The following is a 15,624-nucleotide window of genomic DNA, read 5'->3' on the forward strand; positions in this document are numbered from 1 at the left end:
AAAGCAAATGTGGTTCCAAAAGAGTTATTTTAGGATTAACATATTGATGTAGCTTTGACTGTCTGCTCCCTCCTCAAAGCAATAGCTGGGATACAAACAATTTAAATTATTCTACTTTCATTTGTTTTTATAATCAGAGACCTTAGTATCTTAGTGTGACTTGGATTTTGTTTCACTCTTCCTTTATCAGTTTCATTAGTACTTTAAATGTTTTTTAATGTATTTTTCTTGTCCTGTCTTCCTTTTTGGTTTTTTTTGGACTTTTAAGGAATTAATATTTGCTTTTCCTGGTTTGATGAAGATCCCTTCAGGATGGGTTTCTGAGTTGTTTAACATAAAATATGCTTAAGTAACGAAATAAAAGAAGAAAGACATTTTTAACCATTATGTTTTCTAGACTTCACATAAATTGGTGTTCGCCATTCGCCTCTTATTTTGGAAAAGATTGGTTTTATGATCTGCCTTGCTCCTTCTTTCATGAATACATGCACACAGGCCTGCTCTCTCCTCATCTTTACACAGACAATGTCCATGTTTTCTGGCTACCTTTTCTACTGATCTCAGTTTTAATTCTAACCCTTGAGTAAATATTTTAATAGGTTTTAAACACCTATACGGTTCTTTTAAAATAAAAGTACATGGAAGTGGATTTGGGGTATAAAAGGTTGTAATAAATCTCACTATAGAATTCCAAGGTATTATTTCTAGCTCGTTATTTAATAAGCATTACCGGAACATTTTAAAATGTTACAAACAATCATGTTTGTGGGTGTATTCACATAAAATACCAGAGGGAGGAAGAGGATGTAATTCTGGCATATGTTAGAGGAAAATTGCATTTTTGCTTTCCTTGTATATCTGAGAGCATCATGCTGTAAGGAAGATTTATTAAGTATATGTTGTATTTATTGTGCACTTTTGTGATATAGGAAGGACAGCTTACCCTCAAAGAAAGCTCACTCCTGCAAGTTCCCTTTATTTAACTAAAGTCAATTTTCTTTTAAAAAAGCTTCCAAACAAACATCAGATTGACCTAATAAAAGTATGAGGCTGCTTTTTATAGTTAAGTGTATAGTTTTGAATATTATCTAGATGTATGAAGGGAGTAAATAGTCTTGACTCATGCCCTATGAAGAATGCATAATGAGGTCTTGATTGAATCAAATTCATTTTAGACAGGAATTAATTTTTATAGGGTAGTCTTTACGTTCAATTGTAATTCCATTTGAGTCTGGAGACCATAGCAGAAATGGGTTGTTGCCCATTCTTTCCTTTCCCCAAAACAGCTACCAGAGTACTGCATCTCAGCTTGGTAAAGGACAGTATGTTTAGAAATGCATTATTGTTTTTATTGGTCGGGACACTAATGGAGGTCTTCTGTGACAGATATGTTTTATAAGCTGAATACTCGAATTAGGCTGGTTACTGATCAGTTGTTGGGATATTGATTGTGTCATTTATCAAAGAACTGAAAAAGCAGCTTTGTTGTTGATGTTAATTTAAGGCTCCTTATCCCACTGCGTACAAGTCTCCAGTGGATGGTTAGGATGTTGCAAGACTTAATTTAGCTAGAAGCATCCCTGAAGAAGTAGTAAATGTGGACTCCACAATGTGAGGAATCCTCTGTAAACCGAAGGATTTCCAGTTCCAAAAAGCAGCATAGCTGCCAGTGGCTGTGGGAGGTGTGTTTCTGTATGGAGGTTCCAAATAGCCCTTTCAAATGCTTGGTGCTGCCCTGAAGAACAGAGAGTGGTACGTGTTCTGCCTTCCCCTGAGCCTGCATTTGTACCCATATTGGCACTGTGTGCACCCAGCATGGATTTGTGTTCTGAGGTGCAGGTTTGGCCACTTTATTATGCTTTTTTTTGTTGTTGTTATTCTGGAATTATTGTATTATGATTTCATTTTTATTGTTACATTATTTTATCATTATTATTGTTATTATTATTGCACTTGAAAGACAAGATTGCAGGGTGATGTAACATGCTGTCCTTCCTTATGCATTGGTTTGCAATCACTTGCCCATACACTGAACCTCTTACATCGTACTAAAAATAAATTCCATGGGTTAGATGCGAGCATTTCTTCTGTAGATGTGACTATGGAATTTAGCAAATTATATATTTAGTATAAGATTTGCTGACATAATGAACATGCAGTTTAAAAATAGAAGCCAGTTAGAGCCTTCTTCAAAAAAAACAGATATAAAAATCACAGAAAATATAAAGGTTGCTTGGAAAACTAGCCATAATATTCCCCTGTGTGGGTTTTTGGTTTTCCCTGAATAACAAGTACAGAAATGTCTTTCTGGGTCTGTCCCAGTTTTAGAAACTGTGATTTTTATTTTTTTTCCCAACTTTTTCCTTGGAGCAACTGCTCAGGAGAATAAATTAGGCGATATGGCATGTAGGGGGGTAGGAAACGTCTCAAAAGAAAAGCTGACTGGAGGTGTGACAGGAGTTTGTTTAGCTGCTAGCCAGAAGACCTGCGTTGGGGAGTTTGGTGTAACTCCTTACTTGCAAAACTGTTCTAGTGTGTGATCATCAGAACATATGTACTCAGTCTCAGAGAGAAGGGAACCAGCTGGCTGGCAGAAAAATACCATTGGCATTGCCCATGTTCTTGTGTTGACAATGTCACAAGCTGCCCTCCCAGATGGAGAATTTGAATGAAGCCAGTTGTGGGTCATAAAAAAAGTCTTCATTTTTGTGCATCATTCTTAGTGGTTGTTACTGCTTCGATGTTGTCTTATTTTGTGGTCAGCAAAAACAGGCAGCAATTTTGAAGAGATCCTTCCAGTTTCTCATTTGAGGGACAATGTGCAGTGAGCGCGTTGTCCCGCGCTGTGTCCCTGCACTGTGGCTGCTCAGTGCACTGCTGAACATGTACAGCTTTTGTTACACTCTGTGGTTCTGCTTTTCCCTCAGGAACGCTCAGACCAAGGAGTCTTTCAAAAATCAGCCTTTGATGGGAGTCATAACTTCGCAGCTGCTTCCCGACGCAACGATCCTCTTCTTCAGCAGTTTGTAACATGCAGTCCTCCGGAGGGAATAAAAGGTAGTCTGCAGATCCCCTTCCCTGCGCTGAGAGAGAGTGCTTTGTGGGGCTTTATTCTGAAATCCACAGCCACTAGAAAAGCAGTTAATTAGAGTAAGTGCACACTGTGTTACTTTGAGGCTTGAAGATCCAGCGAGGGTGGGAGAGCTGACTCAGAAGTTGTGAATTAGATTCCTGGCACAAATTCCAGTTTAAGTAACAGTTTCTAGCTCGCTGCCCCAACACGTAAGTCTGGATAAAAAACAAATGATAAGTGCAAAATATATGTTGTCAAAATGTTTATTTTCTATATATCTTTAATGAGTGCAGTGATTTTTGCAGTTAATTTTTAGATTATGTCCCGGGTTATCAAAAGCTAAATTAATCTATACTAAAGCATGATAGTCATAAAGTACAGTTGCTTAATTTAGATGTTAAGGTAAAATTTGTTGAAAGGTTAGAAACATTCCCTTAATTTACAAATTGAAATTGTATTAATGAACTCATTAAAAAAATTAAGTAATCATGTACATTGTGCACAGAAAATATACATACACGAGCATACGTGAGGAAAGAAATAAGTGTTTTTAAGGCCACTTCTTTTCCTGTCTTCCTTCATTTCTGATGGCATACTGTACTGTCTGTCCAATTTGCTCCTGACTCAGCAAGGTACTAGTTATTCAAAAAGTTTGAGTATTGGAGATGGTCTTGACCCCTATCCTTTTAAGTGTGCTCTCCTCCTTCCAGCCAAGCACACACTTTAATACCTTCCAGTAGGAAAAAAAATATTTTCTTTGATGTAGTTGAATTATGCATGATTTTTCCCACTTCTTGGATGACTGTGGAATCAGAGTGGCCTCCAAAAAGTAATTTCATGGGCAGCTGTGGGGACTGTGTGGAGAGCTTTTAGTCAAAACCCAAGAGCCCTTATCTGTAAAACTCAAGAAAAATTCCTATAGAATTTAATGGTAAATTATTTGTGTTGACTCATTATTTTGACAGTGACACTCCAGGCAAAGAATTAGATATGGACTGAAGCACTGTAAATATTCCAAGGTCAGATCCCTTTGTTTAGAAGTACCTTATATTTCTCTTGTATGGATTTCATGCTGATTCTGTAGTTCCAGTTGAAAAGGGTCATCCTTGGAACTAGCCTGCCCTGTAGGGTCAGTCATTGCCACAGGATCAGAAAGGAGCAAATACCTTTAAAGACTTCCTTAGAAAACGTTTAAGCCAATGCTCTGGAGCCATTACCACAGCTGAATGGCAACAGGTAACTTGTCACTTAAATTCACAATGAGTAAGTGGAAGAGTTGTACTTTCAGATAAGCATTCTACAACTGCAAAAATCAGGATGACTGGTTTGTACCCCAGTCATAAAGTCATTTTCAGTAGGTATCTTTTTAATTGAAGAATGATGGTTGGAAGGCATTATAGGAAAAGAAATGTGATGGCCTCAGAAGAGAATGTGTCGGATGGGGTTTGGAGTGTTGGGGGTACAGGAGGGTCTGGCATGGCTGAGTCGTCCAGCCATGGCCTGGGAAGTGATTGGAATTGGAATCATTGGACAGCAGATGCCAAAGATGTTTCTAGCACTTACTAGAAGTATCGTTGTACTGCTATTTCAGTTGGAGATTTGGCATTTGAGGAGTAAAATGTATGATCTTAGCAGAGCAGTGCACAGGCCCTTTCAGCCACAGTGGCTGCAGAACAGCTCTGGTGAGAAATCACTTTGATGGGAGACACTTGGGGCTTACGCTGGTCTTGCACGTTGTAGAAATGCTTCTCTAATTTTGAAGTAATAGTATTAATTATTATTGAGATAATGCTCATTCTGCTTTCCATAGGAGCCTGCCACTTATTTCCTCCCATCACTGATTCAAAATTTTTTTTGCATTGTTTCTTTTAAAGTTTTGGCCTCAGTCTTCCAAGGCATCTATAAAGGCAAAACACTGCACTTGTGCACAACCCTCTGTTAACTCAGTTATGAACTTTTGGTTGTGTGTCTGTTTAAGGACAAGTCAAAGACCTCATGGGCTTCTTGTGACAGGCAGGAACAGTCTCTCATCTCATACATTCTCACAGTGTACTACCCATATCTTGAATGCAGAAGTACAATTGGTAGATTTTTACAAAGAATAATCAGACAGAAGAGATTTTTAACATAATACAGGATCTAACGTAAGAATTTAGTGACAGGAGCTGTATTATGTTTAATAAAATGTCACTTTCTTAATTAATGTTTTCTAATAAGTTATTTCCAGTACCATTCACTGCTCCTACCAATAAAATTCTTACAAAAGCTCAGCAAAAATACACTGAAGCTTGGCCTGCTAATATTGCTGTCTGTTTTAACAGTCTTTTTATTATACATGAGCAAGAAAAACTAATGTCTGGGGAAAAGTGCTTATAGCCAAAACATTAAATTTTGTCTTCCCTGTGGATATTTAAATAAAGGGGGAGGGCATACTGAACCAATATTGAAATGCCAATGTTTGTTCTATTTTTGCATGAATAATACTTGCTGCCTTCAGGTCCTCACTTCTTTTGCTGCCAAGCTGTTGCACAGTGTTTTTTAGAACAACCTCTTTGAGAATTGATACTTCAGTGCCAGCATTTTTACATTTCTGGTGTTGAAAGATTACTGGAATGTGTTTCATTAGAGGTTCTAATATATTTCTTATAACCCTACATTATAAACAGCTATAGGGGAAATGCTGTCATGTCTCTGGTTAAGTAGTAGAATAATCAAATTTTCTCTACTACCCGAGTCCTCGTGATTGTACAAACATCTCTGTTTTCATACATACGTGGTAACATTAGGATAGGAAATTAGGAAGTGAAATTTTTAATTATTTAGATTTTGCATGTAAACACTACTTGTGTCTTGTGGACAGACTCAATTTTTACTCTTTAAGTTTCTCTTTCTTACTCTGTTTAATACCTGAAAATTTAGAACCTTTTGCTCAGTGGCTTAGATGTTCCTCTGATTTATCTGGATGTCTTAAGGTCATTTCCTGAGGTCTTGAACATGGAGCCAGTGACTGCCCCTTAGGTTAAATTCTCTCACTCCCTGGCTCCTGCTCCCATTTTGCTGTGAGCTGTAGTCCCTTGTCATCACTTCCAATTCACTAAGGGAGTCTTGACATTTTTCTGTGTGTACCATTTGTTTACTGCGAGAAAAATACCAGTGGTCACCCATCACCAAACAGCCTTGGTGAAATGACGTCTCAAGTGCTGTGAATCTAAGTTAATATAACTATTTGATATACTTAGTCTCTTTCTGTGGCTAGAGGAGTCTTCTCAAAGAGGCTGAGCACAGACACAGTGTGTCTGTGTTTTTTTTAATTTTTTCTTTTTTTTTTTTTCTGTCAGGTATCTCTTTTCTAGTTTGGGTAGTCAGTGGTTTAGGGACTTACTAAGTCAAAGGTTCTGTCTGGGCCATTGTGCCGCTGATACCTCTCTAACCTTTGGCACACTGCTTAATATTTTTAAACAATACTACTTCGTGCTGTTGTAGGTCTGCTGCTTGATAGTTACACTGGTTGCCTTCTTGTTAATTTGTGTTAGACAGTGAGAGCTTCCTTTGCAGCTTTTCCACAGCTTCTACAACTGTGGAACACAGAAGGAGTTCCCTTCCCTTGCTTCTCACCCTGAACTAAAGAATCCTAATCCTTGGCCCTTGCAGAAATGTTTCCGTGTGTCCAACTGCCCTTGCAACCTTTTCAATATGTTTCTTAATTATATTACATGGTTTTCAGATAAAAGAATGGAGCCTCAGATTCTATTTAAAAACTAGGCACATTTGAATTCTAGTTGGAGTGTTTGGGCATTTTTGGACTTGGCAATGAGTGTCTCCCCCTGACTTCACTAAGTGTATCTCCAAAGAGTGCTCCAGGGCACACCCAGTGTGCAGTTCTGGAGGGGTAACTGCTGCAGTAACAGCCTTCCTGTGTGTCCCAGCAGTTTCCCCCTGCTCCTGTGTGTATCACTCTGCAGTCTCTAACAGGGAGTTCCACCTGTCTACTTTGTATGTCCTGCAATCTTTCTGAAGGCCTTTGTAGTCTGCTTTTTTTTTTTGGTAATTCTGGCTGGTTTTACATGAGGAATTTTTTTCATCTTCTAATTCATCTTGCAAATCATTTATTACACTGAACAGTATGAGACCCCCCCTTTGTTCTACATTCTTTTTACTGAGAGAACTTGCCATTTACTTCTCATCTGTTTCATGTTGTTAAATTCAAACCTGAAAGAATGTGATCACAGTGCAAGAAACCAGTGTGCATATCTAGTTTTTATGTCAAACTGGCAATCAATGTTTTTTTAAGGGCTCATTAAAACTTTCCTCCTTATCTGCTCATCTTCACTTTCTTCTGATGACATTCACACTTCTCCTGAGATACGTCATTCGTGCTATTTTTTATAATTCTCATCTTTAGGAGATTATCCAGCCAATAGGAGTTTGATAGGATTCTTGAACTAGTAGTGCAGATTAGTTGGGGTTTTTGGTTTTGGTTGTTTCTGTTTGTTTGGGGTTTTTTTGGTTTGGTTTGGTTTGGGTTTTTTTGCTTTAGGGGAACTATCTCAGTGCTCTTATCAAGTAAATATAATCTCTTGCTTTCTGCCTCAATCCCTCCTTGTAGCCCCTTTTTCTCTCAAGTTAGATTAGAGCTTTCACACAGGATTGTGCAGAAAGTCTACCAACATCCCATACAACAGAGCAGGTCTCGTGCCAGTGTGGTGTGTCAGTATTGTTAAATCACTTCCCTGCCATTGAAACCCAGCAAAGTGTCCATGGTTCCTGCTAAGTTTTGGAGGGGTGAAGATGAGTTTTGCACGGAAAGATGTGGTGATTTTTCTAAGATGAGACCTTTAGACTGAGAAGTGAATTTACATGGCAATGATGAACTGGCCTATAGTGGGCACAGCAGTCTTACTAAATATTGCAGGTGTGTAAGTGTTGTTGCTTAGCAAATCTCTGAATGGTCTGAGTAGTTCATGTTTGTACAAAGTAATTTTGTGGTGTTACCTTTTTGTAAAGGTAAAGAAGGAGTTACTATAATAGTAGGAAAGCAAAGACTGAAATCAAGAAATACCTTTCTTCTCTTTCCATAGGATAACAGAAATTTTTCTTTTTCTATACTTTTTGCTGAGAATGTGGTTCTGTTCTGTTCATGCAAGGTGATAAATGCTCCCCATCGAAGGGAATGAAAGCATGAGCCTACAATCAGTTAGGATGCAGCTGCTCAGAACTGAAAATACACTCAAATGCAGTAAAGCAATTTGCACCTTGCACTCAACTTCACTAAAAGTACAAAGTTTCCCTATATTTACCTTTAATTATGCATATGCAAATCTGAAAATCAGCTCTTCGGGAAATCCCAAGGGGTGCATTTTCTGCTTGGTGTGATTTTAATTCTAGTTTAGTTAGTTTAGGGATTTGAATAATTTGCGATTCACTTGAGCCTTGCTTGAGGCCTTCCAGTCCAGTCATCACTCAGTGAACTGGTGTGTTGTAGTCATTAACCCCTTTTTAAATTTTATTTCAGAGTTTCCAGTGTCTGATCATGGCAATGGTGAAAATGAAACCCCTCCACCTCTCCCACCACATCCCAGTGAGGATCTGCTGAATGAGGATTATAATCATAGGTTGGGATTTGAGTTCTTCTTAATAGTTACAGCACTAATTGCTCATTAGTGGTTGTGATAGTAGTTCTAATTGATCTTAAAATCACTTTCTTTTTTTTTTAAGTATTTTACCACTCCTTTTAGCCACTTGAAATATCCTATAAGCTGGGATCATATAAGATCATATAAGCTGGGAATGTTATTTTAGCATTTAGTGTGTTGTTGATGTCAGTTGTTCATAAGCTGCCATTTGCCTGCTATCCATGAGAGGTGATACCCAGCAAGTGTTCAGTAAAACAAAAACAATCCCAAAGTATAATCCCAATTAAAAAGAAATTAAATTAAAGCTGTACCAGTAGATGCTATGTGTAAATGCAGTTTGAAGTCTCTTAAAGCTTTGAAAGTCCCAGCCAAACACTGTTTGTGTGAAACTGGATCTTCTTATGGCAGCCAGACATTCTTGAGATTACAAAATGAATCTTCAGCAATGTGTAAGGGAAAAATTAAATGAACACTTTACCAGTTGTAAATGCATTAAATAGATTTTTTCACATACTTTTTATAGCAGCTACAAGCTTTAATTTCCTTAGTAAATACAGAAGTTTGGAAGTGCAGCAAAAAGTGTAAACACATTGAAGCTCATGATGGCTCATACTTTTTCTGTCTCAAGTAGCACAGGATTCAAATCACAGCATTATTTCAACATCTCCTACTTGTGATGCTGAAATGCAACACTGAACAATGCTTATTCATCTTCTGTATATTCAAATTTGTTAGTCATGCATCTATTGCAATGCTATTGGGAAAGTGTGGATTTCAGCTAAAAATTCAGTCAAACATCTGTCCTTATGTGCACAGGTGTGACTAAAAACTACCCCTCTACACGTGTGCATGTAGTGTGAAAAAGTAGATATATTTTATTATGGATACCTTGAATTCGTCATACAATACTCTCCTATTTTGTTTTTGCTAACAGAGTAATGTCACTAGAATAATTTCATAATTTCTGGTATCCCAGGCAGGTATGGGTGACATGGTGAACAAACAAAAGTCTACACAGATTAATGAAACTCGGCATTAAATTCTCAATTGCAGCTGTTTGCTAGAATCTGTTCTTAGTTTTTTCAGCAAGCTTGAAGAAAAATATTCCCCTAGATGATAATGATGTATAAAAATGATGATGAATTTACAGGCCTTTTCTCCCACCCTGAATTTCTGGTTCTTGTATTGTTTTTCCATTTAGAATTTAAGTTCTCTTGAAATTAAATTGCTGTATCAAGTCACTCTGATTTCACTTAAATAGCATTTCAACACAACACTTGGGAAAGTATTTTAACACTGTAAAACCGATTTGGAAATTAATGTTTTTAAATTTTGAACTGCTTTTTTGCTTATTTGAAAAAGTAATAACTTCTGTTTCTAATCTAAAAGAGACACGGAAGATTTTCAAATGTATCGCACTGAAGTGTTTGTTCTCCTCACAGCAGAAAGTGACTTGGAGTTTCACTCAGGTGGAATTTTTAAAGGTTTAGAAATTTGCCTTGAAGTAGAAGAATTAAAAAAGACCAAAACAAAATAAAAACCAAACTAACCAAACCCACACTGCTTTGGAATTCTTCCAAAAGTCATGGCACTCTCGCCTCCAGCCTCTACATATGTGGTGTAAGGCTATAAAATAATTTTATATTAGCAGATGAAGTAGAAGTGATCCAAGTATGTTGTCAGTATTTTTCCAGCATTCTGGATCATGTTATTTGGAAATGCAGTGGTTAGACAGAACCAGCAAAATGAAAAAAAAAAATTCATTACTAATAATTTGCATTTATATTTCCATCTGGGATGAAAAACAAGTGGCTGAAGGTGTTAAGTCTCAGAAAAGGAAGTTGAGGATCAATATCTGGTTTTAAAAATGCATGCTGTAAGCAACTGGAGGAAGAAACACATGTATATTTGTGCATTCTTTAATTAGTTCACTTGTGGTTTGAATTGATGCCTTAGTATTTTACATATCTGGTTTTTTCCCCTCCCTACAGCGCTATCATAAATTCAGCAGTGCATTTAACAGATCAGCACATCAACTTCAGATCTTTGACACCAGCCAAGCAGTCTGAATCAATTAATCTGAAAGCCTCAAAAAGCATGGATTTGGGTAAGAAGGAGTGGGGTGACACAAAGGTCAGCTTTTCAGCCTTAGCCCATCTGCAATGTCTCTGTTTCTTGCTTTTGTTTCTTTAACATCAGGGAGTAAGTTCTGCAGAGGAGCTGCAGTGCTGGGGACAATGGTCAGCCTCCTGTAGCACTTTGCAAGTGCTCCTTCTCTTGAAGCTGAGGATAGGTTGGGGGTTTTTCATACAGGCTCACTGTTTTGAAATCTTAGCTGAGGGAAAGAGGGAACGATGGAAAAATGAGCAGAAAAAATTGCTGTGCAAGTTTTCTATGTCTAAAATATATAGCAAAACCAGCAATAACAAAAGTGGTTTCTTTTATAGAATATAAATTATTGTAAAACTGCACTGGACAAAGGGTAGCATCCCTAAGACAAGTTCTTTATTTCCTCATCGACAGTGACAAACACAGGCAACCAAAGCACTGCAGTAGATCTTTATAAATGCTTGAAGAGTGTAAGGCTGTGGTTCCTCACCCATCAACACTGTGCAGAAAATCTTGCGGGGGGGGGGGGTGAAGCAGAAAGTAAAAGGTTCTTTCAATACCGGGAAAGCATTTGCAGGTGGAAGATTAAAGGATTATTGCAGCTGAAAACCAAACCATGTTTTAATGAGGGTTCCAGAAAAAAATAGCAAACTTCTTAAGTCTCAAAGTAAGCCAAATAAGGTTTTCTTTTTCCTTCCAATTCTTCTTTGCCACACTTAATCTGTTTTTTATTCCAAATCCAAGTGTTGAGTGGGAAAACTTTAGACCTACCATTAGGATATCTTTAATTATATATTTGTGCACTTTGTTGGATTAGATTTTGTACAATGTTAATAGAAAATTATTAATTTTGTATATAGTTTCAAGGTAACTTTTCATTACCTTGCTGATTTGTTGTTCCCTGAAATGCTCTAGATCAGCCTTTGGTTTTCTATTCTTGATTTTTATTGTCGTCTTAATGGAATATTTCAGTGCAACATTAAATGTTTGTACTCCTCTAATAGCATGTAAGGACCAGACAGTTATTAATGTGGGATAAGAATGGATATGAACTAATTTAAGAGAGTTTTTAAGGCAGAATATTAATGCTACTGCATGACCAGCCCAGCCCTTCTGCAGTTCTGTTGCACTGCTCTGGCTGAGAGTAATGGATTAGATTGCTTTTAAAGAATGGAAGTGCTCCTCAAAAAACAGTCCTGTTTGCAGACTTGAGTCAGAACATACATTGTATACAGTCTACTGGAGAAATGAATGGTCAGCTTTCCTGAGTCTCCTTTTGGAAACTTTAACTTCCAGGTCCCACAGAGCCACTGGCAAGAATGCTGACAAATATCAGTGTGGAATGAGGCACTGGGAGTGCCCTTGGGAGCACATTTCAACTGCCAAGTTGCTCATACCTCAAATTCTATCAGCAATCGGCTCTTGATGCTCATACACATTTTTGAGAATGTATCTGAGTCAGTAAATCATGGAGGCTAAAAACTAAAATAGAATTGGGTGCAAAAAGAAAATAAAAATTACATACAAATGTGTCTTTTAGATATTTGAAAAATTGTTGTTTTTTGGAAGGTAGCTATGGAAAATGCCCCTTCTGCTATGAAAGTCAAAAACAAAAGGGGTAATAATCAGTCTGATTGTTGGCACAAATGTGAAGGTAAATCTATTACTTGAGACAGTTGTGGAAAGAACTGGAGGGACTGTGAAAGAACTGCACCATATTGTTTTATAAATCACAACAGATAAAGTAAAATTCCTTGCACATAGTTTAAAAATACTAAAACTGAGGAAGATGAAAGCTAGGACCTTTTGCAGCCATTCTCTAGCAAGCAGTGAAGTACCATGTTTGACTTTCCACCTTTTGAAAGATTTTAAGCAGAAGCTGCTGGCTGGAAGGGAAAATGGAAAAGAAATAGGAAAATCTCTAGGGAAGTAACTGTGCTATAAAGTGCTTCTAACACAAATAATAAATGAATAATTGGATATATAAAAGTGTGCTTCCAAGTAGAGCATTCATATAATTCACATTCCAAAATGGATTTTTGGGAAAGGAAAGCTATTTCTTTTGTTTTTTGTTTCCTTCTTGCTTAACTGCAGTCATGACCCATAACTTCTCATCCCAACCTGCAGATGTGTATTTGTTACTGATTGCAGTGCAGTCTTTACTGGGAAAAAAAAAGGAAAAAAAGGAAGTGCTTCTGTTACAAAATTGGTAACAAAGGGGAGGTGTCCCCTCTGAAAAGTGCTAGGCCTCCTTTTTCAGTAGTCACAAGATGCTGTCCACTTACTGCTTTTCTTTTGTTTTCAAGTTCTGCCAGTCCCTTCAAAAAAGAAAATCTAACATAATGAAAGAAAAAACACAGACTTGGAGTCCAGAAGGAGAGGTCTGAGACCTTAGAAAATGTGACATGGATACAGTTTCTTTCTTTTTAAACCACTTTGTCTCTGAATCAGGTGTCTCCATAGATGTGGGAAATCACCCAGAGACTGGATCTGGAGACCCAGAGTAGCAGCACGAACTGAGCAGACAACAGAATTGGTGTAATACAGGGCATAAGTGTGAAATCTGTGCTGCTGGTACTTATGGAACATTCTGCTTCACCTTGAGATGTGTAGAATGCATCCATTGCCTAATTATGGGGTTACAAAGACATGGGTTGCGTAATGACATTTCCATCCAAAGGATCATCCAGGGTAGGTAACAGAAAACTTTAAAAGCAAGAGAATCCCCATGTTACTAAATATTGTGAACCTTATGTGAAAATAATAAATTCACTAAATTAGGAAACTAGTGAATATAATAAGGGTCTTTCTGGCTTTGATGAGGGTTGATGTATGCACAAGAGGCAAATCTGTTAAGTAAAGACCAGTCTATAATTACATAGGTACACAATGGAAACCCATTTAATAGTGATGTTTATCTTTTCAGTTTTATATATTTTAGTCTCAGAAACCTTTGAGTGCTTTATCCATTTTCCAGTCATACTTATTTACAAAATAATACTATAAATCAATATCCTCAGTGAATAATATCAGGTAATGAGGATGGGTGATCAAAAATTGTTCAGTACTGCTGACATGTTGCATCAATTTGTCATTGTCACTCTCCAGAGGAAATCCTGCAATGGAAGGAACGTGGCCCGTGCAGCAAAAGCCAGAGGTTTCTTGGCATTAGGGCAGATTTAGTGCAGTTTATTGACACTGGGTGCATTTCTATGCTGTTGGTGGGGCAGCTGGGCAGGAGCAGAGGAGTAAGCCATTGCCCCCTGGCTGTTCAGGGCTCTGTGCTGCCCTGTGTGTGCCCTGAGCCCAACGAGCACACACGAGTCTTAACTGCTGAGTTCATGAGCAGCATGAATCCACAGGCAGCATTGCCTGGTTGTGGTGTGTTTCAACAAGTCACTTCATTTGCAGACAACTTAGTTTTTGCTTGAACCTACTTAAAAAAAATATAAAACAAAAATCAGTGACCTGGGTGACTTACTGAGTTACTGTTGTAGAAAATACAAAAAATAGAAAAAGGCAAGTCTAGTGGTAATGATCGCTGTTTTGGTTTTGCCTCATTTGTGCAGATGTCCTTGTGCAGAGTGTACGGAGGCAGGGTGACTGGTTCCCTGGTTTAGCATCCATCATTTCCACAGTGATCAAATGCTTCTCAAAATTTACAGCTTCATTCAGAGCAATAGGGTACAGATTAGTTCCATATCAGCTATAAGTCCTAATGTTCCTCCCTGCTGCTGTGTTGAGATAATGACAGCACTTTCTGGATCACTGGTAGAGTTCATATCCTGTGTCGTATGGCATATTTTTCTTTGCCTTGTCTACTTTTGTATTTAACTGGTGGTGATAAAAATTGCAGTCACCCCTTTCCTTCTACTAATCCTTGCACTTGACACATCCACTCTGTTGCATAAATTTTTTGGTTCTTTAAACACGGTCACCCATATGTTAACCAAGCCAAGGTCCTTCTTATCACTGTGATTTGAAGAATTTGTGCAGGGCTAAACAAAGTCTGACTTAGGGTGCCTGCCTGTACTGGCCAGAGTTGGGCTACATGCCGAGTTTGGACTTGTGCTTATAGCACAGTGTTAAAAATATGCAAAATAAAATCAAAAATCATAGAAATAAGTGTTGTGTTGCCCCTTCCCACCGAAGTGGAACAATATTTTTGAAACCTAAGGGCAGATTGAAAATGAAGAAATCAGTGGCTTCTATTCAAGTTGTTGGAAGGTTGATCTTCCCTTTCTTTTAACAACCTTCCATATGCACACATTTTCCCTTACATGACCCCAGTTTTCTATAGAATTATTTCTATATAGTATTTCATCACAATCTATTTTCAGTAGTGTTTGTTCTTTTAACTGTATTAAAAAGGTAATTTTTGTAATGTTAATGTGAAAAGTTTTTCCCCTGTTGTGTTGGGAGGTGTAAATCTGTGTGCTCTAAGAAGACGAAAGGGCAGGAGGTGTCCTATTATCTGTCTCCAACACCCCTACTTTCCATAAACCCTCATGCACAGAAGTGATTTAGGCTATGCATAAATGTACTGTAAAAAATACAGCCATGGGAATTGTGTGCAAACTCATGAAAGTGTGGCTTGTTTTAACCTGAAGCAACATGAAATTGAATCACATGAATATATAGCAATTTTGTTGTATAGCAATTCAGGCAAAGTACTGTGTAGATATTTGAGGATGTTGGTATAATAACCCATGACCACTATCCCAAGGTGCTGCTTAATTCCCTCTTCCTTTCCCCATCAAAAGCAAAACCCCATAAATCTTAACTGATTAAGCTCTATAGCCTGAAGAA

At 37.7% G+C, this 15,624-nt stretch overlaps 1 protein-coding gene across 4 annotated transcripts in view; it reads left to right on the forward strand.

Moving 5' to 3' along the window:
- The window catches only part of PARD3B (par-3 family cell polarity regulator beta), a 394,364-nt gene that overhangs the window by 200,414 nt on the left and 178,326 nt on the right, over window positions 1–15,624 (forward strand). For all 4 annotated transcript variants that reach the window (XM_071561897.1, XM_071561898.1, XM_071561899.1 and 1 more), the window contains exons 13-15: window positions 2,928–3,057; window positions 8,586–8,685; window positions 10,698–10,813. In XM_071561897.1, coding sequence (XP_071417998.1) covers window positions 2,928–3,057; window positions 8,586–8,685; window positions 10,698–10,813 — 346 coding nt within the window. The remainder of the gene's footprint in view (window positions 1–2,927; window positions 3,058–8,585; window positions 8,686–10,697; window positions 10,814–15,624) is intronic.

Source organism: Pithys albifrons, chromosome 8 (assembly GCF_047495875.1).
Source record: "Pithys albifrons albifrons isolate INPA30051 chromosome 8, PitAlb_v1, whole genome shotgun sequence".
Classification (NCBI taxonomy): Eukaryota; Metazoa; Chordata; class Aves; order Passeriformes; family Thamnophilidae; genus Pithys; species Pithys albifrons.